The 26,792-nt window shown below is 32.8% G+C and overlaps 1 protein-coding gene across 1 annotated transcript in view; it reads right to left on the bottom strand.

Moving 5' to 3' along the window:
- LOC145245591 (dynein axonemal heavy chain 6-like) overlaps nucleotides 1–26,792 on the bottom strand; it is a 99,643-nt gene that overhangs the window by 56,796 nt on the left and 16,055 nt on the right. Inside the window, exons 4-9 of the mRNA XM_080107166.1 lie at nucleotides 25,999–26,131; nucleotides 22,278–22,401; nucleotides 20,268–20,412; nucleotides 15,892–16,014; nucleotides 13,081–13,215; nucleotides 9,163–9,304 (exon numbers count right to left, since the gene is read on the bottom strand). Coding sequence (XP_079963292.1) covers nucleotides 9,163–9,304; nucleotides 13,081–13,215; nucleotides 15,892–16,014; nucleotides 20,268–20,412; nucleotides 22,278–22,401; nucleotides 25,999–26,131 — 802 coding nt within the window. The remainder of the gene's footprint in view (nucleotides 1–9,162; nucleotides 9,305–13,080; nucleotides 13,216–15,891; nucleotides 16,015–20,267; nucleotides 20,413–22,277; nucleotides 22,402–25,998; nucleotides 26,132–26,792) is intronic.

The raw sequence follows: 26,792 nt of genomic DNA, 5'->3' as shown, positions 1-26,792 counted from the left end.
TCATTTTTTAACAATGTTTCTCTTCTTACTTTCAGCATCAGAAAATATAATTTTCTACACGTGTTTCATGCATACCACACAAACGTATATGTGACCAACATTTTACCTCTGATACATTTTTTTCCAATTTCCTTTCACCATTGTCATTATCATTAGTACAGTTTTCGTTTTGTCTTTAACATGAAGTTGTACATGTTTCTTAATACTTCGAAACCAAATATATCAAAAAATAATTTTTTTCACTTACAAAATTTTCATGATATTTCTTTGACAATCATATTTGTTTTTAATTGAATTCAGCATATGATTCTTACTGCTTTATCACCTTTTATCTTATATTTCTTTTTCTTCATGCCAAATATTTTAAATATCAAATTTTTGCTCATTTCTTAAATTGAATTAAAAAAATGGATTTTTTTATTCCACCAATATTGTATAAGGCTCAATTCCATTGAACACAGTGTTTTATATAGTAAACATCAGCATTTGTTTCTATTTTATTTCAAATACTGTTTCATTTCACTTTCTCGATAATCATTTACATCTTTGGGGTGCAACAGGGAACATGTAGAGTGATATATCAAACATGAATTGAAACTTTATAACAATAGGTATCTAGAATTTCCACATACCAGTGTGGATAGTTTTAAATATTTACAAACTTACAATTTACACACTATAAACAAATGTATCTTTTTTTCTTTTCTTTGCTTATTTCTCGAACCTAAACTTATCATTAAGTAAACCTAAACTTTGTTTACTGCATTTTGTGTATATATTTTATAATGGGTGAAATAAACAAAACTTAATTTGGCTAATATCATTTGTAGTGGCATGCACTATTGACATATATAAAATCACAGGTGACAATCCTTGATTCCAGTTTCGTATAAGCACAAAATATCTATCATTATTTCGATTTGTTGTTCATGATAAAAATTTAATATTGATACATTGTAATAAACATTTCAATTGCTTTTATCTTTTTATCAATACATATACTTGGTTGATAATTAGAGGACACAACTAACCCTATACTTTGCTTTACTTTGTTTTGTATATATATTTTGTATTGTGTGGAATTAACAAAGATTCATATGCAGGAATCTGTTGATACATTCCAAGAATCCCAATGCGACCAACAAACTTGAAAGACTACAATTTCTTTTTACTATGACCAATAAGAAAGCTCAAGGACTAAGTTGTTGGACTCATCCTGATCACCATTTTAAATTATTGTTAACAGTAAGTTTAACATTTTAAGTACAGAATAATATTTCTTTTGATATTTATAAATTACTATTTTCTGTGACAGATGTTACTTTTTCAATATTGATTGTACCCTCTTTTGTGTTTTTACATTTTGCATACAATAATATTAAGCACACCATACCAAGACCACTATTTCACCATCTAATAAACTGCCTACCAAGACCAATGTTTTCAAGTGACAATGGAGAGTATTCATGTTATGTTTCACACTTTTATGTTTTGAAATATTTTGCTGCTTAATATCAAATTCAGCAGATGAGTTCTTTCTTATGCATCAAACAATTACATTTTCTGATATTCATTCAAACTAATTATTGAAAATCAATTTCATATTTTCTTTACTAAAATATTACTATGCTTGATTTCATCAAGTGGTGCGAATCTGTTTTTTACACTAACAATGTGCACATTTTTTGAAGAATAAAGTTGTTTTTTTTTAAGGTGGTGAAGGTGATCCGGGGAGTGTTTTTTTTTTTTTTTTCCAAAAAAGGTACTTTTTACGAATGGGTATCCAAGAAACATTCAGTATTTTGTCAGAAATTAAGATTTTCATTGACGACTCTCAATACTATCAGAAATGACCAATCTACACAATACAAACTAACTGTTTTGTTGGCTTTTTATTCTAACTCCAAACTAACCCATAACTACATATTGCTTTTATTTTGCAAATTTGATTTCCTTTAGTTTATATTGTGTAGCTGAATCAGAAATTGATTTAACTTTTGTCATTTGTAATTAACATGCTTTCAGCGCAATTACTACAGTGTAATCACACATGATATACCAAAATAAAAACACTTCAGATAAAGTCTTCTTACATAGAATTCAGTTTCTTACATGACATCTGATGAAGTCAGTACAAACGTTACAAACTAATACTTGAAAAACAATTTGACATTTACTGTACTACAATATCATATTTGTATAGAAGTAGAAATCTGGATACCTATTCTGATACCTAATAAAAGAAAGGACACACTAAATAGAGATTAGCTGGTTTCCCGGCATAGCCCAGGATGTAATAAAGATTGACTGAAATACATGTTCTAGCTGGTTTCTAGGCGTTGCCAGGGATGTAATATAGACACATTATGTTGTATATTACCTGTTCTCTTCTCCCTAAGGTAAAACAATTTCATATACATGCTGTAAATTACCTACGCTAGGGATAAAACATGAACAATACCAGTCCTAGGGTAGATAAAACAAATAATACATAGAGATGAAAGATTCCTCTCCCCTAAGAATAAAACATATATTCAATATCTGCTTTTGTTTTTTCATTGTTTATACGGTCCCGAGCAACGCCGGGTAGCCCTGCTAGTCTATTATATAAATCTCACCTGTCTGTTTAAATGTATGTGTGTATTCATGTTTGTATATTTGCCTAAAACTTTCGACAAAGGCAACGGATTTTCACGAGATTGGTATCGTTTTGAAGCTCGACCCTTCGTATGACAAATATCGAAAACTTAACTAAAAACATTAATTCTTTCACTCTCAACTGGGCAGTTTTCTATAAGGAGGGTCGTTTTTTTTTTAGCGTCGCCATTTTTGCAAGTCATCATATAGGTTGCAATGACTTTACTAATTTTAACGTTCCGAACTTCCGGTTGCATCATGGAGTAGGGGTAAAACGTCAGGTTTTCTTTCACTTTCTTTTTCTGCCTTCACGTCATGGGTTCAAGCCTGCCTGCCTACTATCACTTCTTTTTTTTTCTCAATACACACCTCCAAACACCTGGGCAACACCGGGCACCCAGGCTAGTTTATTATAAAAAAGAATAATAATTTTTCAAGATGTGCCATTACCAGTAATATGGAAGTGTTGCCATAGTTGAGTTGTGTGGTGAAAGCAATCTAATTCTACAAGAACTTGTAATAGAAAAAATATTTTGTAAGAACAAAATTATTTAACGTAAGGAAAATAAAATAATATTCAGTAATTTTAGATAAAAAATAATTAGTAATAACTTAATCTATATTGTATTTTTCTTTGTATATTTGTATTTTGTCTGTTCCACTTTTTCTCGGAAACTACTGAGCCGACATGGCTGAAATTTTGCATGAACTTTTGTTAGGATAGGGTGCAGCGAACTAAGTATTATGCTATCTATTCGATGCACAGTTAGAGATTAATAGAGATTAGATGGACCTTTGTTATAATAAGATGCAGCGAAGTAAGTATTATGGCATCTATTCGATGCACAATTAGGAATTAATAAGGGTCAATAGGGATTAGTATTTAATTCAACAAATAGGCACAAATTTTACCAATAGTCAACCACCCATTTGGCACAAAGCACTCATTCTGTGTCAATAGACTATAACCTTTTTTATTTTTAACAAGTCAATCTGACATAATCCTTACATTTTTTTTTTTTTTTTTAAACAGTGATCACCACTTATCAAGGCCCGGAAGCCACTAGGGAATAAGGGTTATTGCAAGTACGTTAGTGTGGAGATTTGATGAAGTGTTTACTTAAGGGGGCGGTTCATTAGGAATTTGTTAACGTTGGACTTGAAGACATCCAAGTTGTAGTCAGGTGGGAAGCAGGCAGACGGAACAGAGTTCCACAGGCGTGCAGTTCTAAGAAAGAAGCTTTGTTCATAGAATCCACGTTTTGATTTAGGCACAGATAAAGAGTGGGGGAAATTTTTCACAGTGGATTCAGCTAGACGGGTGTTTTTTGTGAAAGATTGGCGAGGGGGGGACCAGAGATTGGAGTTCAGACGAGCACCTGCCATGGAAATAACGATAAAACAAGGATAGGCTCGCAACATCTCTTCTGTGGGAGAGAGGTTGCAGGGTAGAGAAAAGGACATCCCCCACTAAGCCATGAAGTCTATTTTGTACTCTGTCAAGGCAGGATAGGCTGTTTTTAGCAGCTCCTGCCCAGATATGGCAACAGTACTCCATCCTTGGACGTACTTGGCTTTTATATAGATAGAGAATTGCATCAGTAGTGAGATATCTTCTGGAGCAGTAGAAGGATCCCAACATCTTTCCAGCGACCTTGGCAACAGACTTGATGTACGTGTTCCATTTCAGATCAGGAGTAAAGGTCAAACCCAGAAGCTTGTCAAAACACGGGGCCTCACCCAGAAGAGAGCCATCCATCCCAATTGATGCCAGATGGGGATCAGAGCATTGATGATGTAAAGATAGGAGTTTGGTTTTGGATGCATTAAAGGTAACCAGCCACGTCTTCCCCCACTGAACCACGCGCTCGAGATCAGAGGATAGAGAATCAGAGAGAGCTTTGTCATTTACAGCCTTTGATGTGTTGCCGTAGATGGTCGTGTCATCAGCATAGATGTCAACAAATGATTTAAGTATGCGTTTAGGGAGGTCATTGATGTAGATCAGGAAGAGAGTTGGGCCCAGGATTGACCCCTGAGGGACTCCAGCATTTATATTGCAGGCCTCCGATTTTTGTCCATCTACCACTACTCTTATGAGCCTATCAGAGAGAAATGATTTAATGATTGAGAAAACATTTCCAGTTATACCGTAGCTGGAAATCTTGTGAAGTAGACCCTTATGTCATACCTTATCAAAGGCCTTTGATATGTCAAGAGCAATTGCCCTAAAAAGGAAGCCTTTGTCAAGAGATTCACTAATCCTGTAGGATATAACTGTCAGCACATCTGCGGTAGATCTTGCAGAGCGGAAACCATATTATGTGTCACTAAGAAGGTTGTTCTTGGATTATGTATTTAAATAAAAATTTAAATATTTAATTTTAGGCTGACAAGAGATGTGTCGTTTTTTTGTTTTGTTTTTATACTTTGTCGCCGAGGCAAAATAAACATGAATTCTAAAAGATAAGCTAAACAATAGTAGTTGTTTGGAACTGAGCGAAAGTCTACTAATGTTACCGCCCCTTTAAAACTTGCAGAGACTTTACCCGCTAGAGATTTCGTCAAGTCTATTTTTAGACCGGATTGTGAAGCAGAGAGGAAGAGGGGGGACTGGACATGGTATCGCTTCCCCTTTCCCTTTCTAACTGGATACTAGTGGAAGTTGCTTTTTTCGGTTTGGGTCGCCGACCTGTTAAGAAGTCCCTCCTCATGGGAAGAGGGGGGGCCAACTTCTTCCCCCTCATGCGAAAAAGAGATACAGATACACGACACGTGGACGATGCAACCTTCTTCGCCATTCATGCAAGAGAATGTGATTAATTTACTTTCTCACGAAAGAGACAATGACTTTTTCCCCATCATGCGAAGGAGATGTAGATGTACTGAACGAAGACGATGTGATCCTTTATCCTTCACAAAAGAGACAGATATATAAAGCACGAGCAAGAAAAGAGAACACGTGAATTTGCTATTCGAACTTTTTCCCCCACCAAAGGAAATATCTTGGATTAACTGCGTCGTTGACGAGTTGTGAAACACACCAGCAAAAGAAACAAAAAAAAAAAATAGAAAACAAAAGAGACCTGTAAGTGCAAAGACTTTGATTACCCCCCTCCAAGACTTTCGCTCATTTCAATACGCGTATACTTCAGATTCCATAATTTTGAATACATTTCTTTTTCTTTTGTTAAACTCTTCCTTTTTTTTATCTTAAATAAATATATTTTTGTATCATTTGGAAAAGTGTCTGTTATCTCGTTATTTCATCACATTTTTATTGTGTTCGTCCTTGTGTCTCTATCCACTTGTTGTATTTTTTTTACTGTTTCACATATGCGATAAAGAGAAAAATACTTGAGTTTTTGCTTTCCCGTAAATTCTCTTATAACCCCCCTTTTGGCAACGTGTTACAAAGCTAAACGATATTTGTTTTATCATTAAGTTTCCGTTCATACCTCTATGTTATAAATTGCCTTTTATCGCATATGTAACATCAAATATTCATTAAGTTTAGATAAAAATTTTATTAATAATAGAATATAATTCAGTAATTTTAGTCAAAGAAATTTACAAAGCGTCTTACACAAACTGAAACAACATGGAGCTCTTTCCCCTATCGTTTTCACTCACTCAGATTTCACAAAATTTTTTTATAAGAACTAGAGGGTGGATATTTTGCTTTGTTTTTTCAATCAGATGATGTCCCATAATGAAATACATTACGTGATTTTGAAACACCTCGATGCGATTCGCTAGTAACATAAACACTTAGTAAAAACTTAATCCTAAGCAATATCATAATTATTTAATTTTTTCTTTTACGGCCATTCTGGATTAACTTTCAAATTGCAAGCATTTATTAATGACAATATTTCTCAGTGGTTGTTTGATAACCAATATTCTTTTGTTTTATAATATTTTTGTTGGCGGGGTTACAGAGAATGTCATCCTTTCAATTAAAGAGTTATATCCAGTTAGGTTGATGGATTTTTGGTCGAGTTTTAGACATCATTAAATCTCTTCAGAGAATTAATTATCTAGGCTGGGAAAATTAGATGAAATTGAATGTTTTCAATGAGGAGCAAACAGGCATCTTATATAATTTATTTCTGCATTTCAGTTTCTGAATGAACATATAAAAAGATGAGAGTTGGGTAGCTGCTTTTCGGTTTTTTCAGCCAACACAAACAAAATTGAAGTTCCAACTACTAAAATTTTCTGTTTTAATAACATCTTTCCCATTCTACATGTCTCCTGACGAGAGCCATAAAAGTCAGGCACAAGCCCCCTCCCGCTAATTATTGAGAACTCCAGCCCCCCAAAAAGGCACTTATCATTATGCCATACAGATAAAAACAAAACAAAAAAAACTAATAGTTTTTTCCTAATTGTTTAGTATAGAAACAAATCATTTTTATAAATTCCTATTTCGGTTACGTAAATTACCTTTTAAATGTAACGTTACTCCCTCTACACACACCCCAATGAAATTCCAGATTTTTTTTTTTAATTATTTGCTATATAAAAATAAATCTCTTTTTAGAATTCCTACTTGAATCACATAAATTAGCTTTGTTTTCTTCCACTTTACTTATCCTCACAAAAAATAACTATTACAATCCCGGATAACGCCGGATAAAGCTGACTAGTTAGTATTAAATGGAAGAATAAATTATTAAAAGTATTTATCATAAATAGCTACATTTAATACTGATAGCAAAGATAGCAAAAATGATTTATATTTGCTGCTGGCAATGAAGATGGCTTATTTCTGGAAATGAAATCGAATTAGATTTTTATTTTTCTTAGCAATGCTTAACAAAAGAAAATTGTTAGTCAGAATTAAATATTGATTTTGTTGGACGAAAGCTGTAGATGACAAAATTTGAGAAATACAATGTCTTTATTTTATTATATAGATATAGAATATAGATTATGTCAAAATTAAATTTGTTAAACGGTTAGTCAGAATCAAACATTGATTTTATAGGAAAAAAGGTATCACTGCAAAAGTTGGGAAATAGACACACTTTACTTTATTATAGATATAGAATATAGATTGTATCAAAATTAGATTTAAATTGCGATAATTAAGTGCAAAATAGTTTAAATAAAAGATGTCCTGATATGTTTTATAAAAGACTAGCCTGGATGCCCGGCATTGCCCGGGTGTGTGGAGGTGTGTGTTGAGCAAAAAAAAAAAAAAAGTAGTAGGCAGGCAGCCTCAAACCCGTACCGCGAAGGAGAAAAAGAATGTGAAAAAAAACAAAACGTGACGTCTTTGCCATTGCGTCCATCGCCAAACCGGAAGTGGCGATGGTTTAAATTAAGGCTAGTCGATCGAAAAGAGGGTATGACTTTCGAAAATATCAGGGTGAAGGAATTAATGTCTTTAACCAATTTTTCAATATTTGTCGTCTGAAGGGTCGAGCTTTTTTTTTTATTTTTTATTTATTACATTTTCACCCCAAACAAGGCAAATTGCCACTTTGGTGTAGGGGGCTACTATCAGGGGCAACAACTACTGAGGTACTATGTAGGGATTTGGGCAGCAAGATGTCGGTTCACGTTACACTTGAACTTCTGCAGTCAGTACTGTTGGGGAAGCAGGGACCTGGAATGGAATTCCAAAGTCTAGCGATTCTGGGGAAGAAACTATTGGAGTAGAAAGATCTTTTACATCTAGGGATCTCTACAGTGTTGGGGTGGGATTTAGCAGCCTGTCGGGTTTGTTGAGGGTGCTCACGTCGTGGGGGCACAAGTGATTGCAGTTCGTCAGAGCATTCACCACTAAAATACTTGTAGAAAAGGCAGAGGGATGCAACATTTCGTCGATGGGAAGAGGCTGAAGCTTAGATGCCAGTTCAGGGCCTATCAGGTTTGCGACTCTCTTTTGAACCCTGTCAAGGAGCGAGAGACTAGTAGCAGATGCACCAGCCCAAATGTGACAGCAATACTCCATACATGGGCGAATGGTGGCCTTATAGAGGTACCGGATACTTTCGGGTGTTAGTAGTTCTCTAGCACGGTAGAGAGAGCCCACCTTTCTTGCAGCGGCCCTGGCAATGCCTTCGATGTAATTGTTCCAACTCATGTTTCCTGTGGACGTTAGACCAAGGAGTTTGAAAGATGTACTCTCAGATAAAGAGTCGTTGGCCATTGCTATAGGTGGTAGAGAGGGTTTCTTGTAGTTATTGAATGAAACAAGTTTAGTCTTGGCAGCATTGAACGTGACCATCCATTTATGTCCCTATTCCACTACAGATTGGAGGTCTTCCTCTAATGTTTCTGCCATTTCTTTAGAAATGTGTTCATTCGTCTTCCTGTCGTGCCTGCCAACAATACCGATCTCATGAAAATCCATCGCCTCTGCCGAAAGTTTTAGGCATACATACATACATATATATATACATACATATATACATTTAAGTAGACAGGTGAGATTTATATTATAGATTATAGCAAAATGGAAAAACTTTTTTATGGAACAAAATAAAATATAAAAGGTTTAATCCTTCTTACCAGCCATAGAGGAATCAATATTAGATTCATGTTTATACTCGTAGTAATCGGGTACAAACCCTTCTTCCAACATGGAATTATTGCAAGCATCGAGTACAATGTCTTTCACGGTGTTGTGGAACTCATCAAGTTGGTTGGAAATCTGCAGAGATTTATTTAAGTATAAAAAAATTATTTTGGTTTGCATATTTATGTTATCCTTATCTCCATAGTTGTTGTTTCACGACGTTCCGGCCAACTATTCCTTTGGCCTTCTTCAGGTGGTTAACCATGACAGGATAGGAATGCTGAGTCTCTCAACTCTATCATCAGTAATTACTGCCTTCCATAGTTGTTGTCATCTTACCACGTTTTGGCTAACTAATCCTCAGACCGGCTTTGGGTAGGATTGAAACCGCTATCTTCAGACAATGCTCACCTGGAACCGTAGAGATTCACCACATCTATCCATTACGCCACGGGCCCTGAAGGGTGATCAAGGTTGGATTTTTGGTTCTATAAATCCAAGTTTTTCGTTCTTATCTGGTCTTCCATCATCGGGTCCATCGCAGTAAACCACCTGACGAAGGCCAAAGGAATAGTTAGCCGAAATGCTGTAAAATAACTACGAAGATGAGGATAACACTCCGCAAATAAATAAAGAAATATACAACTTACTCATCTGAAATGATTACAATAATAAAATATTAGTTGTTTGTTTTATAAAATATCAACTGATTTTTTTGTTATTTAATATTAAAACACAGCATCTATTGTAAACAATCAATTCTCTCTCTCTCTCTCTCTCTCTTTCTCTCCCTATATATATATATATGCATAAAAGTGAGTATGTGTGTGTGTGTGTGTGTGTGTGTGTGTGTGAGTGAGAGGGAGAGAGAACAACTCTCAACTTATATACAACGAATTTTTGATCTATAGACTTGAAATTTGGTATATAGGGAATTCAAACATGTGGAAAACTTTTTAATCGGTTTTCATCCGGCAAAGGGAGCTGCTAAGGGGTTAAACTTGAAAAATTGGTACTTGAGGTCATCGGATTTTTATGTCAACTGTTTCACGACTGCGCATGCACGAATCGTTCACATGATAGCTTCCTTATGTTAAGAATAAGTCGGTTTGAAAACACTTTTTAAAAACGTGGAATCTGGCCTAATGGTTATCGTACTTGACTCACTGTCTTTAGGTTTTGGTTTCGATCTCAGCTTGAGTATTTTTTATACCTAAAAGAAGTGAGCTGTTTAGAAAAAAAACATAACACTCGCATGTACATGTCTCAGTTTTTTTCCGTTTTTATTTTACTATATTAGGTACAATATAACAATCAGCAAAGGATTGGCTCTATAATAAATGCGAAATCTGCATAAATTAAATGTCATATTTTATGCATATTTTACGACCGGACTACGCCGGGCCGCCTGCTAGTATATGATAAATGCGACACAAATTGTTATTTTACACATAGCCACAGGAAAATTGTGTGTTCATGTCTTTCTCAAGGATATTAGTGTATAGTTAAACACAATAAATTCGAGATAGTATCTGAACTCTGTGTACCAATTCTGTAGGGTGCAAGGTGTTATATAGCGTGAGTGAGTGCATATGAACAAGGTCTATATAACCGATATCTCTTTAATGTTGTGACGTGTCGATATATATATATATATATATATATATATATATATATATATATATATATATATATATATATATGTATGTATGTGTGTGTGTGTGTGTGTGTGTGTGGTTTACCATTATGTGATCGTCTAGTTTCTTGAATGTTCGTATAACGTCTATTAATCGTCTCTAGTGTTCCTTTTGGTACTCTTGCAGTATTTGAGTATTACACGACACCAACACAGCAGTCATTAACATTCCAAATACACACTTTAAGCGTAATACGCAAAAATGAATAATTTATATACATAACAAAGCTACAATAATTCCCAACAATACTTAATATTCATCACAACTCGTATCCTGGAAATTGATTAGACAGCCAGTCTGCGATACTGACTTCTAGAAATAAAGAAATAGATAGATAAATAAATAAATAAATAAATAAATAAATAAAACAAACAAGGGAAAGCCTCGCCGAACAGTTGTACACATTTTTTTTATTCTCCTCCTGAAGAAGAGATACTACTCTCGAAAATTAGGGACATTAACACCTACCATCTTGTATGACACATTATGTTGTAAAATAAACGCAATATATACATAATATATACGGGGAATAAACGATATTCAACGATATCTAGCGATAGGCACATGTTGGAAACATCATCATAATCATCATCATCAACAACAACAACAACAACAACAACGACGACGACGACGACAACAACAACAACAACAACAACAACGGGTCGATATGTCTTCATTGTGTCGTTATAGGCATCTTCCCATCGTCGGCATTAATGGCATGCTGAAATCGAACGCTTGTATAGAAATAGCAAGCACATTCATTTTTATAAAAAATATATAATTTATTTAACAGTTAACAAATAGGAAGCATATTTAGTCGACCCATTGCGTGTACACACAACTACTATGTTCCGAGTATACGGGGTGCAAGCTTCAACTGTTTTTACAATACAATCATATTTCAATTCTCTCTTTCACTGGAGAAAGAGAAAGAAAGGGAGTGAATGAGAGAGAGAGAGAGAGAGAGAGAGAGAGAGAGAGAGAGAGAGAGAACGAGAGAGGGACATAAAAAGAGAAAAGATATATTCATATAGGTTAAACATTGTTTTATTTTCGAATGCCTCGATGACGCGTTCTCCGGCTTTGACCTTTCGATTTTTAAGGTCTTATATCGTTTTGCCTTGGTTCAATATTAAAAACAAACTGCCATTCTTGGCTTGAGTTATAACAGATCATTTTCAAAATCACAAACATCTGTTTAACACATTTGCACAGCACAAGTGCAAATCAAGTTAGGCACAAGGTTCATTAATGTGGAAGCCCCCAGCTCCCTCAAAAGAGGCTACGCCATTGTGCCACAAAAGAATCTACGTAATATAATTGAAAATTATTGAAAATTTCTTCTAATGTTGTCATTATTATTTTATATGCTAAATCATGTCCACGATGTTTCCTACGAACTGCATTGACATAGCCTTCAAACACAACTCCTTTCACACTACACGCAATGCTTTAAGCAAACTACAACATCCTTCTCCCTGAACTCTATAATGTTTACTTTGTTTACCATAATTGATAAAAATAAATTAGAGTCAGTGTTAAATCTAAGAATTCAGATTCTTATTGTCTCAGCATATATATATATATATATATATATATATATATATATATATATATATATATATATACAGACACACACACACACACATTATATATATATATATATATATATTAGTGTTGGAACAATTAAGTTGAATCGGAATCGGGAATCGAAAAAATTGGAACTTTCTGCAGTATTAGAATTGATATCAGAATCAGTATCGGAATCGGTATCAAAATTGGAAAAATTTGGCCCTATTTTCCGATGCCAAAAACGATTCCTTTAATTATCTTTTGTTATTTGATTTTGATTTAAGAAAAATCTTCCACTGTTGGTTGTTATAATGAAATAATATTTATTGATTTTTACTTGAACACTGATATTAAAGAAATATTAGCAACATCAATAATTAACCTTTAACCTTCAATGAAACATTGAGTTGTTACATGTTTCTGACAGTCTTTAAACCATTAGCAATGATCTTTAAGAACAAAAAAGTGAGTTTCATATAGATTGCATATAAAAAATCTGCAGATAACAAAACGATTATACATTTAAAATCGAAAAGTGATAAGACGAAAAAATAACATATATTACTAATAAGAAGAGTCTTAATTACGTAAGAATTCAGAGAGACAAAAGAATATTGGTTAGAGTAATGAAACTCTACGTACATTAGTAACTTGTTCCTTTTGCATATCCTGGAATTCATTAAGTGTATAAGTCTTTCCTCGTTGTATATTACACAAAGTCATTTCACTGATTTGCTGACATCGATCTCGTATGTCTAACGTTGCTTCGCAAAGAATCTGTGAACATAAAAGAGAATACAAAACAATACGTAAACAATTAACGACTTGGATTATCATACTAGCACACAACTTAAATAATGATTATTTATTTATGACGCATCAAGGATAAACGTGTTTTATTTATCTTAAATAATTCAAGTTTTGCCGGTTATTATTCTAATATTTATTAATTTTTATAATTTCGGTACATTTCAATAAATGAATTTTATCTAAATTCTACTATTCACATGATAATATTATGGGTTTCAGCCATGTGTATTGTCGCTGTAATGCACTAGAGGAGCATAAAACAATGACCATTATTCGAACATTTGTGCGCTTTGTGAACCTAATTTTCAGAGGTTCTTTCATTTTGAAAATGAAATAATAAATTTGAAATGAGAAAGTGAAGATAAAATGATTTTTGAACTAATAAGAAAATATTTATAAAAATATAATAATTTGTCCTAATGTTGATACACACACACACACACACACACACACACACACACACACACACACACACACACACACACACACACACACACACACACACACACACACACACACACACACGCACACATACACTACACTGATGAAGACTGAAGGATCGGTCGAAAACTATGTACTTGTAAAAAAAGATTTTTAATTTTTTTTCATAATATTATTTTGTATTCCTGCACGCACCAACTGAAAACGAATAAAGAAAAGTTATAAACTTTTTTATACTTTTCGTATTTTTTTAAATACATTTCCATATATATATATATATATATATATATATATATATATATATATATATATATATATTCAAATTCAATTCAAGGTTTTGCATAGATATTTTAGTTTGGTAAGTTCCAATTTATGATAATGTATTTTAATTATAAAGTATATTTCAGATTTGCCATCGAGTGGTTGTGAGCATTGCTATATTTTAGCAATCAAGCAATACTAATATTATACGGAAGTTGTGGTGAAATAGATTGAAAATTTTTTTAAGGTCACTTAGTTGTTACGCAATTATGAAAACAAGTTTGTTTCTTAATTTTCTACACAGTTATAAACGCTGTTAAATTGAAAAGTATTTTATCCTGATTTGGACGGCTTTTATTAACTGTTTCTGACTGGCTTTGAACATACTTATGATGCTCATAGCCTGCCCCATATTGGACCTTCTGTCCAACCGGCATGGAGAGATGAGTAGATGAGTATAGTTGAGCAGGAAAAGACACATAACTTAATGTATTGTGAAATAAAACAATAACAAATGACTAATTCTGTTCTTAGAGGTGAGACAAGCTAAGTTGGTTAAGACATGAAATCACCAATTACATGAATTTATAATAAATATAATTCTAATTTATTTGTGCTAAAATTAATGGTAAATCATAGTACGAATGTTCCCAAAATTTTTGAAAATATCTTTTTATATTACTTGTGATAAAATGCAAATAATAGAGATTTTGAAAATCATATTCCCTGAATTGATGATTAAGAGATGAGTTCTTGCTATCAATGTTTTACAGGAATGGCGAACCAGAGGTTGTAAGTCAGTTGAGCACACCTCAAAACATGATTGGTTTCAGTCATGTTTACTGCCTTTGTAATTGACTAGATCAGCACCAAACATGATCATTATCTTGATATTAATTCGTGAACCTAATTTTCAGGGTTTCTTTGATTTTGAAAATTACCCAATATTGGAAATGAGAAAGTGATCATAAAATGATTTTAAAATTAACAAGAAGACATTCATAAACATTATTGAAAAACAAAATCAAAGAAAAAATAAATTTTAATTTAGAAATAAAATATATTTTTCTGTTAGCAAAATTGATTATAGGCACAAACAATATGGCTACAATCAATGATATTTTCATACAAAAGGTAAAATTTACAAATAAATAAAATAAAAATTAATTGTTTGTTTATCAAAATGTATCCATTCCAAAATTCGGTGCTTCCACAGAATTGAGACTAGATTCTGTAGTCGATGAATGGAGTTTTCAGATAAAAAACAATGGTTTCAACTGATTTTTTTTTTCAATTTTAATAAGTTACAACGGTAGCTTCCAAATTATCAGTCGAAATTACCCGAATATTACTGAATTATTAATCAAAACAACTTTAATCATGTTAGCAAGTGAAAAATTGCTGCCATCTTGTTTAAATCAAAACGGAAAATTACCTCCCTTTTGAATTCTCCTGTGTTTTACGATCGTTTTCATCAAGTTCTATTTTTATTTTCTTTAATAAATAATCTTCTACCTTATGGATTCTTGAAATTTTTCGATATAATCATCTTAAAAATACGAAGAATACGTAGATATCATTGTTTTCATCTGAAATTCAGTTTTACGATTTCCGAAATTTCGTCCCAATAGTGTAGAAGCATCCAAAATTTTAATGATTTCATAAATAATTAGTCTTATTATGTAAAGAAGCAGCATTATAATTGAGAAGGACATCAAACAAGTTCTCTTTATGACGCCATGATTGGTTTCAAATGGCGACTGAAATATTGTCTTTGCTTTTTTTTTTAAAAGATAGTTTGATGTGTCTTTCTGTATGTGTGGCAATGGAAGCCTTACACCTTAGAATTTTTAATTTTTAAAAGTTTTGTCTATCAGTAATTATGTCTACCAATTTAATGGCGTGTGTGTGGAGAATGTCAAAGCAAAATGTATAATTTACAGGATTAATGATGAAAAGGTTTTCCGTCAGATATGTTTTGGCCTCTTCAATTTTCGTCCAACGAATGATGGTGTACCATTGTTTAAGTTTTTTCCACATCTGAAACTGACTGAAGAATTTAAACTGAAAAAAAAAAAATTATTAAAAATAGAAATTGAAAAAAAAAAAAATAAATATAAAAATGATGCAATTTTAAAATGAAGAATAAGAGTAAGTTTCTTTTTAAGACTTTCGATATCTAAAAATATCTTCTTCAGATCTAGCCTCTTTTTTCTTCTTCTTTATTTGGTTAATATTAATATCAGTCAGGGGAGGGGGGGCTCTCATTAAGATAAAATGTCCGACAATGGGTTTTGTGTTGTGCTTGGTGGCACGTATTTCAATAAGATTTAGTCACATGTTGTATTTCAAAAGGAGTTATTCATTAGAAGAAGTTGGAAGAAAGATTATAGATTCTTCAGTTTGCAAAACCATTTGTTTATTCCAGTTTTCTACGGTTAATTTTTCCTGTTCATTAAAAAGTAAAACCAATTTAATATTGTTCTAATCCTGCTGCTAAAGTAAAAAAGACTATCTAATGTAAAAAATGTTTTATCCAAGAGAAAACTCAATTATATAACACTTCATTTCTATTTAAATAGAAAGATATAATTTAAAAATTGTCATAAATTACAGAAATGAATAAATCCATCGAAACTAAAGATCATCGCTTTTGCAGCCAACACTTGAAAGTTCAAAGATCATATTTGAACCAAAAATACTGAGCTAAAAAGAAATCAAAGTGGGCATCATACAAAGATGAGCCCCAAGGTAGGGCGTCAGAATCGGAAATTTTTCTGGGATCAAAATCTGTTTTTAGAACCGACTTCTTAAGTCATACGTTTTGCAACCAATTTCCCATCTTTGAAGTAGTTTGACGTCACAAAAATGTTTATTTTATTTTTCAGCTAACTTACCACCTCCGGTTCGTCGGGCTGGGATCAATATGTAGTGTCTGTTCTAGTCCCGGTGAGTGAAGGAATGTCCTTCTAGACTAAGACATTTTTTTATTTTTACTTTTGTCCAAATGTAAACTGCCCTTTTTCGGATAGCTGAAGTTTTCACATATTACAAACGGCCTTGTATCTTACTGTGCTCTTGTGAAGAAGAAAATAAATAGGGATTTATCATCTCTAGTTGAGCCACTATATAACAATTGAAAATACTCGAATCTTGCCTTCACATAAAGGTGTGAAAAGGTTTTGAATGCAGTTGATACTAAGCATAATATTACAACGCTTCATTTGACTCCTGCTCAAGAGAGCTTCCTTTGTCACAATTCGTGTATATGTAATCAGTGGAGAAAGTGTAAATTTTGATTCATCTGTTTAACAAATTCACAAATGACATGAACAGTCAGTTTATTATAATAAGAATGAAATCCACATATCATTGTACAATAGAAAAAGTAGAAAGTGAATCATTTCAGCTATTAGAGAAAATATTACCAAACATGTAGAAAGGAATGAGAGAAATTTCCTCCTCAGGATGGAAGAAAGGGTTCAGCTAGAAATAACAGAAAGGTTACTCAATTCAACAGACTCATGAAGAAGGATAGTATTCAAAATGGCCGAAAATATTGTGATTATATAACAAGATAGATACGCTGGATCAAATAAATTAGTGGAATACTAGAAAAGTTACACTTTTTTTTTATCATTCTTACTACTCTTAGTTATGCAAAATAAAGTATAAATAAATGTATAAATTCATTAGATATTGAGAAATATTTTATAGTGATTATACTTTAAACATTTTATATTTTTATTGATGCATTAGACAATTTAAAGGTTTCATTGTTTTTTAAATATTAAAAAAATTTTAATGAATGATAATTTATTTTATATGCTACCTATACGAAATTGGCATTTTTAGCTTAAGATCCTTGCTATTAGCAAAGAGTCAGAGATAGCCTCGTTGCCGGATTCGAATCTCCTGGCCGGCTGTAATCGTGACACTCTGCACCGATGATTCCTGAAAGGATGAAATATAAGTGTCCGTAGGTATTCAAAAATAATTACAGTAATAATTATGTCAGCCCCTTTAAAAACTCGGTTCTTATTGTTGAGCACTTTAAAGTTGAAATGAAAGCATTTGATTACTATCACCGTCTTGACATTTAAAAATAAATGTTTAAATTTCAACAGTATTTCTCGTGGTTAACGTTGGCGTGATGGTTTGTTCCTTGCAAATGGAGTTAGAGATGGCTTCATTGCCAGGTCCGAATCTCTCGACTTGCTGTAATCGTGACACCCTTCACTGATGATTCTCAAAAGGATGAAACACTAGTATCTGTATAAATAATTATAGTAATAATTATATATATATATATATATATATATATATATATATATATATATATATATATATATATATATATATATATATATATATATTCCTATACTATACAATGGATAAATGTAAAAATAATGGAGAGGCTGCTTGTCTTCAAACATCCTTGCCACCACAGAACATTATGGACAGAATGGATTGCTGACCTCAGAAAGCAAATCGGATTTCAAGACCACAATCTCCATTTTCAATCAAATTGACTTTGTTCAATGTTAACTTATAAATGAGACTCACAGTCTTATGGTGATGCAGATTTTATCTAAGATCATAAATTGGTGGTGACACGCTCATGTTTTAACAGCATTTGTTTGATGGATAAACAATAAAATAGATAAAAAGCCAGGTTAGATATAACTTCCAAAGATTTGTAAGCGATTGCTCCTGCACAAACATCATAAAAATAAAAGAAAAATCACAAACTTAGCAAACCGATTGGCTAGAATGGAATATTACAGCAATGCAAGCAAGACGCTTTAAAACATCAACTACCAATTCCACAGCAATGTTAAAAAACACAACAGACAAAGATGCTAAAAAGAATGTCTGCACATCCAAATTCACGAAGAATACAGGTGTATCATAACAAGCAAAGTGAAGATCGTATAAATCTTTGAAAAGAATGCCATTTTGCATAATATTAGTAACACACTACTCAATAAGTCTCGGGCCTAATATATAGATTGCACTAGTAATAAAAATCGATATGATTATTCTTATAGAGTACTTAGCTTAAAATTGACATGTAACATTGAGAACAATCGGATTATTAGTTTATAAATTACAGTTATTAAAGTGAGACTCTTGTTACAAATTTTCAAAACAATGAAAACATAAAGTCTACAAACTTGTTTTGACTTATACATTTTGCTTATCATAAATTTGGACTTGTCGTAAATTGAAGTTGCGATATCAGAAAGTTAGTATATTCACTATTTTTCACAAACATTTTTCAATGAGAAAGCCGAATTCAAAATGGATGCTGCGTTTGCTCACATTTTGCATCAGTATGTAACAATGGATAAAACGTGGATTCATAACTTTACTTTGGTGTTAAATTGACAATCTACTGAGTGGACAGCAATAGGCGAAATCTGGCCAAAGTGACCAACGATGCAAACATGAGCAGACAAATGTATGATCACCATATTTTTATCATCGATTATATGTTAACTTTGAAATATGGTTATTATTGAGTGAATATATATATTTTTTAAACAAGTAAAAAAAAACAAAAAACAGATATCATAAACACAATACAACATGAACCTTTATAGAATATTTGGTTTTCACTCCAAATTCAAACAGAAACTTTATTTAACTGTTTTTTTTTTATATAAGAATTTGAACTATGGATCCAAGTAATTCTCATCCAACATTCTCAACTATTCGGTCACAATAACAATCATATTAAATATGAGAAAAATACACTCTTATATTTTTATTAAAAAAAAAAACAGTAAATCTTAGTAAAATGTTTGATCTGCTGATGGAGAGAACTTTTTCAATATTGCTTAGAAGCTTTTTATATTTCTCTCAAAGTGCTAATAATTATTTTTTTTATAAAGTATTTTTTATCCACATGCATATGCGTTTCATGTTCACTAATGATCGTCATTGTGGCTATATATATATATATATATATATATATATATATATATATATATATATATATATATATATATATATATAACTCTAGTGAATAATTTTAACTCTGGATCCGAGTAACTCCAATCTATTCAGGAAACTGAAGCTGCCAGAAATCTTATAATTTGAAATCCTCCCACAAAAAAAAAAAAAAAAAAAAAAAACTATTGTTATCAAAAATATTCATTACTCAGAACAGCTAATATTCTGCAAAATGTGGTCTCTGTCTGAAATTCGACACTCTGGAGATCGAGAGTACAAAAAGAATAAATAACAATGATTGGTTCAAAAAAATCTTTGTCTGATGGTGAAAATAATGACGAATGAAATCGTTGACGTACCTCTCTGAGTTTTTGAAATTTCAAAAATTCCTGTTCCCATTCTGTAAGATCAGTGAATTCCTCATTACCCGAACGAAACCAAATTACTCCACTTCGATTAATAATGAAATAATTGCTCCTATCAATGCCGGAATATGTTGCAACTCTGCAAAATAAAAATGGCCGTATACTCGGCTTTACAACTTGATACAATGCAGTAGAATAACTAGAATGAATTTATTTAAAGCAAATATAAACGTATTCTAATGAATCAGCATTTTTTTTTTAAAGCAACGTAATCTTTATATTTTAAGAGAAAGGCCGAGGAGAAAAACATGATTCAAAACCTTTTTCACAATAAGATGACCATAGGGGTGAGTTATAAAGAAAGTAAAGAAAATAGTTTCAGAAATAATATAATTGAAAGTAATATTTGGATTATTCGATCTACTGTTTTCATCTTAAATGTTATTCTCACAATGTTTCAGCCGATGTAACCTCTGGCCCTCAGGTGAATCTTAATATTGGGAATCTTTATGTTGAACTCAGGGATCTGTACATAATTTCAAACAGAACACTTTATTTAATCCACAGGTGTAGTTTGCTCTTATTATATCAGCCATGACCCAGTAGAAGATTTAAGTAATTTTAATTGTATTCTTAGTATCATCGGTACTGAGGATTGAACATTCAACCTCCTGAAGACTGTCACTTAAAGCTAATTATTAAATAGCACTTATATTCATGTTTCCGAGTTCAACAAGACATACCTGAAAAAGGTCGGAAGTTACATCAACCAAAATAGTGTGCGAATTACACTCAAGATGAGAACAGTAGTTTGAATAATCCAAATAATACAAATTATCAATCCTCATCTCAAAAATTCTGAAACATGAATTTAAGTGATTTTCAAAGAAAATCACATAAAGTGACAAAATAGACAAAGCATTTTTTTTTATTTTTCAGATCAGAATAGTGAAATGGAAATTTTAGTATATAACACCTTTAATGGATAAAACCACATACACAGACATGACAGAAAACAAAATAGAAATCCATAGAAACAGTTTATTTCAATAAACAAAATTCATAGACCAAAATAAAAAATAAATGGCCACAAATTTAATAGCTAATACTTGGTTGACATTCCCTTTGCTGTTTTTAATGCTAGAAGCTTTCTAGGCATGGCATTGATCAGTTGACGAGTATCATCTTGAAGAATTTCTTGCCATGTCTGACGCAATAATGCTAAAAGTTCAGGCTTAGAAAGTGTCTTCCTTTTTTTTGTAAAGGTTCCAGTCTAATATGCTCCAAAGGTTTTCAATTGGGTTCATATCCCGGGACTGATTTGGCCATGGAAGTTTATTAATCCCATTTTGGCTAAACTAATGTTGTCCTAGCAGAGTAACAAGGAGCTGTATCTCCCATAAATAACGAGTTACTTTTGTTACTTTTTTTATCACTTGTCAAAAAGAAATATTGATCCAAATATTGATTGTTCCTATTTACTTGCCTCCCCCCCCCACTCTGGATAGAAACAAAGATTAAAGAATTGTCTCAGTCAAGAAGGATTTATCCTCAACTGATCGAGGACAGAAAAGATGAAGTGCAGTATCAGACCAGATTCTACACTTTGTTCCTAGCAAAAAGGGTAAGTGTTGTTAGAATAGATATTTTAATTTTTATTACTCCATTCTTAACCTTTAAATATATAAGTTTGAATCATAATTTCGATTTTTCATTGGTGCTTCATAATTTTGACCAAGGCTATACATATATATATATATATATATATATATATATATATATATATATATATATATATACATATATATATATATATATATATATATATATATATGTATATATATATATATGTCGAGAAAATAACACGCAAGATGAGAAATCTTAATAATACAAATTATGTTGACGATGCTCAAGCCTAATCTCTTCATCACTTTTTAATTTTCAATCAAAATGATGCATGAATCAATAAAAACGCATACCAAGAAATTTATAATTGAATCTTACTTCAACTTGTAGAAATGATGATGCGGCGAGATCCTTGGATAGATTGGTGTTAGGTATAGGAATTCAATATTATCGGACAAGTCTCTATATAATATGCCAATGACTTTGGCGATATCAGTCACACCTACAAAGACAAAAAATATAAAATTGAATTTCCAATTTAGTCATTTGGATTATGTTGACAAAACAAAATGGATCAAACAAACTATATAAATAGCTAAAATCAAGAGAGAATTAGAACGTAGTACAAAACCAATTCTTATGCGATTCAGAAAATTACACTTTTTTTTTTTTACTTTGATTCAGTTGTGACAGAAGTTTGAACCTGGATCAAGCAGTAGAAGTAGCCTTAATTTTCCTAATCCACAATCATAAAAAGGTAGTTTGAAAATTAAGAAATGTTGAAACTGTAGGTTATTAGTGAGGATCGAACTCACAACCTAGGAGAAACAGAACCCTTTTATGATGAGACTTAGGCAATACAACTGTTCAATCTATATTCAAACTCATCATTTCCACTACATCAGTACTATCCTCTAATTCTCTTTGTAGGATCAAGTACTGATAATCGACACCATATAAAGTTCTTCAGTAAAAGTAGTGGTATGAATCCAACAAATACAGCTGTTACGTTGTGTAATGTGTATGTGAATATGTTCTACAACGACGTACATGTTGAATAGTGTTTTTATATTTCATCTGTATATTCATGTACGTGTAAATGTGTGTATGTATATACGTCGTATCATTTAGGTGATCGTCTAGTGTGTACATTTTAACATTTATGCAACAAACGATTGACGTGGACGTATCGAAACAGTTGTAGACAAACAGTTCTTTTTAACAGGCGTAAATAACACAACACATACCTGAATTATTTACAAACATTTATTTTCATGATTTCGGTCGACATCGTCAAAGATTACAACGTCTTTGCATCTTAGCTGCCCGAGGAAACGCCGCTCCCTGCGTCATGGAAAGACTAACTCCCCCATTGAATCGTCTGTTCTCTCTGATGTTCAGCTAACAATAATGATAATAATGTTTTGACCTTTGCCCTGTTTGCCACAGTTAACACAGATACTACGCTATGATCACAACCAAAGAGTCACAACATTACACAGCCATTGCATCATCTCCACCTAAATAAGACATAAATGAAAAGTAAGGCACTCCCACTTTAACATGTACTGCTAATTCTAACACGACTTTGAACATTTCTGTACACTAGTAGGACCCGTGGAAATTCCACAGCATGCAATATATTGCTGCTGGGCATTCTGTGGATGTACAGCACAAATGGAGACCCCACAATATTATAGTAGCCCTTTTGTTAAAACTGTAAACGTATTTATCTAATTAATCTGGTTAATATAATGTCAGAATATATCTGGCTATTATGGTTTATCTCCAATATCCTTATAGGAGTCTGTGACATATTTCCATTGTATGGACGCCTGGCACGAAATCCCACGATATCATTATACTATCCTTAGACAGAACAGATATAACCCTTTGATCCTAGCCAGAAGACCAAGAAGGTATATTTTAGTTTCACATATGGCTTAAAAGCGACATCATATTTTGTTTATATTAATTTTTTTTTATATTGCATATTTAGTGATCGGGAGATCCTATTTATTGAAAAGGAGGATAGAAGGTGATAACATACTAAAAACATAAAATAAGCGTATCTTATTTTTTTAATAAATAGGATTTCCGGATTGAATAATTTATAGTCTGGAAACTGTGACACACATATATATGTTAAAGGTACTACAGTATTAATAGATTATGCAAGGACAATTTCTCTTGTCATTCTGTCAAAAGCTTTTTCCAGATCCACAAAGGCAAGACACAGGTTCTTTTTCTTACCAAGATAATTTCCATGCTCTTCAACTTTCTGAGTTCTAAAAGATATAAGAGGTTTTACTTTTGGAACAACCCTCGTAGATATAGGTAGGTTACACTGTATCAAAATTAAAGTAACCCTCTCAAACGAACATGAGGTGGCAGTAGTGGGACATACGTAACACTAACGTATGAACCCTAATTATGGTTCCTCAATGTAAGTGACCCCCATGAGCCCCACCTTCGTTGGTGTGTGAGTGATGTAATACATGTAAACCTCCTCCTTCCTATGGTGGGGTCATTATAGCAAGTTCGGTAGCTCTACATCAAACGGTGTGAGCGTGCATAGATTTCCTATTTATAAGTGACATCCCTGGGGCCTCCACCCTGTTGATGAGGGTGAGTAGTGTAACCCGTCAAAACCTCCCCCACCCCATGATGGGTTATCTTGCCATATTTGGTAACTCTACGAGTGTAAATCAAATGATGTGAGCATGCACAAGGTTTCCAGTTATAAGTGACCCCCTGATGGGGTTGAGCGGTGTAAACTGTCAAGACCTTCCTCTCCCCCATGGTGGGTTATTAGGTCAAATTTGAATTGAAATGGTGTGAGCGTGCATAGGGGTTTTTTCTGGCGCCCCAACCCGTCTTCTATCATTGTATGTGGTCAGTTTAGTATAATAGCAAACCATATAGGAGCCTATTCATGTACACACACACACACACACACACACACACACACACACACACACACACACACACACACACACACACACACACACACACGTTGAGCTTTATTTATATAAATATATACATTTGATCCTTTCTTATGGCTTGAACTAATAATTAAGTATTCAATAACAATTCTCTCCTGTATTGAATTCACATCAATTGAGCGTCGACAATCAAACTGCATCTAGAACTAAATCTACGACCATTCTACTCTGCACTGCTGCAATATCTTTGGTGGTTTGGTCATCCTACTACTTTTTGTTAAGCAGAAGAATTGAGTATGGAACCACCCTTTAATTGCCATTGCTCCCAGGTCCACTCTGACCCGGAGTGGTAGTACCTGTTAGGGTCCCAACTATGGGTTAAATAGAAACCGATTTGCAAAAAACAAATATATTCTATTAAAATAATTTCTTCAAAATCACCGGATTCGGCATTAAATAACCTGAATAGGGTTGATATGCCATAAAACAAAAATAACCGACCAACCAATCCACCTCTAATACCCAATGCATCTGTGAAGAATATCCCAACAAGATTATCCAATCTACAAGTTGTCTTTGTTGATGAAACTCTGTTGCTATAGCAACAGAGTTTATACCAGTGCAGGAGGAAACCAATTCAACCGATTCTGAATAAATTTTGCACCAAGAACAAGAAGAACCATGTTAAATATCGAAATAACAGACTGTATGACAGCTTTTATCACATGGGAAAATCAATTGAATTAGTAATTTATTATATTAAGCGCAGGCAAAGGTAAATAACTAAAAAAAAAAAAACGCACAAAGTTGGTATATTCTTGATCGGCATTGCTCTGGATGAATAATATCTAAATTGAAAATAAACTATATTCATTTTTTGACATCAACTGGATTCATTTTTCAACTATTTCCAATGTTGTCTATTTTATAAAGCAGAGAGAAATAAGTTGGAGAGAGGTGAAAGAGAGGTGGGGAGAGAGATGTTGAAAAACGGGGAACGGAAAATAGACAAACTGAAAGGTAAAAGTTTTTATATAAAGATGTTGCATACACTTTGTTTATAGTCCCGGCCAACGCTGGGTAGCCCTGCCAATAAAAGATAAAATAAAAGAACTTAGTAAGTGATAATCAATGGTGAATATTTTAATGCTTACCAACAAGGGGAGAATACTCTTTGCTAGTTTTGTCAGCGCCTTTTGGAATTTTTTTTCGTGTTTTCTTCTCTTCTCGTTGCCCGTCTTCTGGTTGCTTCTCTTCTTGCATGTGCAATTTCTTGGCTACTGGCTCCTGAAGAAAAGCCAAAATAACAAAATATAATTCAAACTATGATTTCTGGGAAATTAAATATAAATTCTATTAATTCAAGAGTCAAAATCATAGTAAATTACTGTTGTATCGTGTATTTATTTTTAAAGACAGCTTGTTGTCCCCATTTTAGCTATTTACTTCTGTAGAACAGAAATAGACATATGTGTATCTGATGCAACGATAACCTATCTCTATCCACGAAGGTTTTTTTTTTCAAAAAGCAACGCCTCCTATTTTTTTGTTCAAATAAAAAAGTTGAAGAGCTACAAACACAAACGTGATACTATTAAAACGCGTGACTATTTGTGCTCCAGAAATTTCTGCATAGTCACCACCATTTTCAATGAACTTGTGCTAGCAATGAACAATGGCTGTGCATAGACTTTTGGAACATGCTTTGTCATATAAATGTCATTCCAATATAAAGACTCGCATTTATTTTTAACAAAAAAAAAAACAAAAAACAAAAAAAAACAAACAAACAAAAAAACTGGAGAGCAATTATCTCCCTTGAAGCTGGACTGCAAGTCTTAAAAAAATATTGCTATTCCTATCAAAGTTATGCCATTTTCAATAATTAGTAGTTTGGAGAAGATTGTTTGTCAGCATGGCTGAACAAGATTTGCATGGTAATTGAGCT

This window comes from Euprymna scolopes, chromosome 23, assembly GCF_053919585.1.
Source record: "Euprymna scolopes isolate OS-2025 chromosome 23, ASM5391958v1, whole genome shotgun sequence".
Taxonomy (NCBI): domain Eukaryota; kingdom Metazoa; phylum Mollusca; class Cephalopoda; order Sepiida; family Sepiolidae; genus Euprymna; species Euprymna scolopes.
This window is presented reverse-complemented; position numbering and strand designations above follow the sequence as displayed.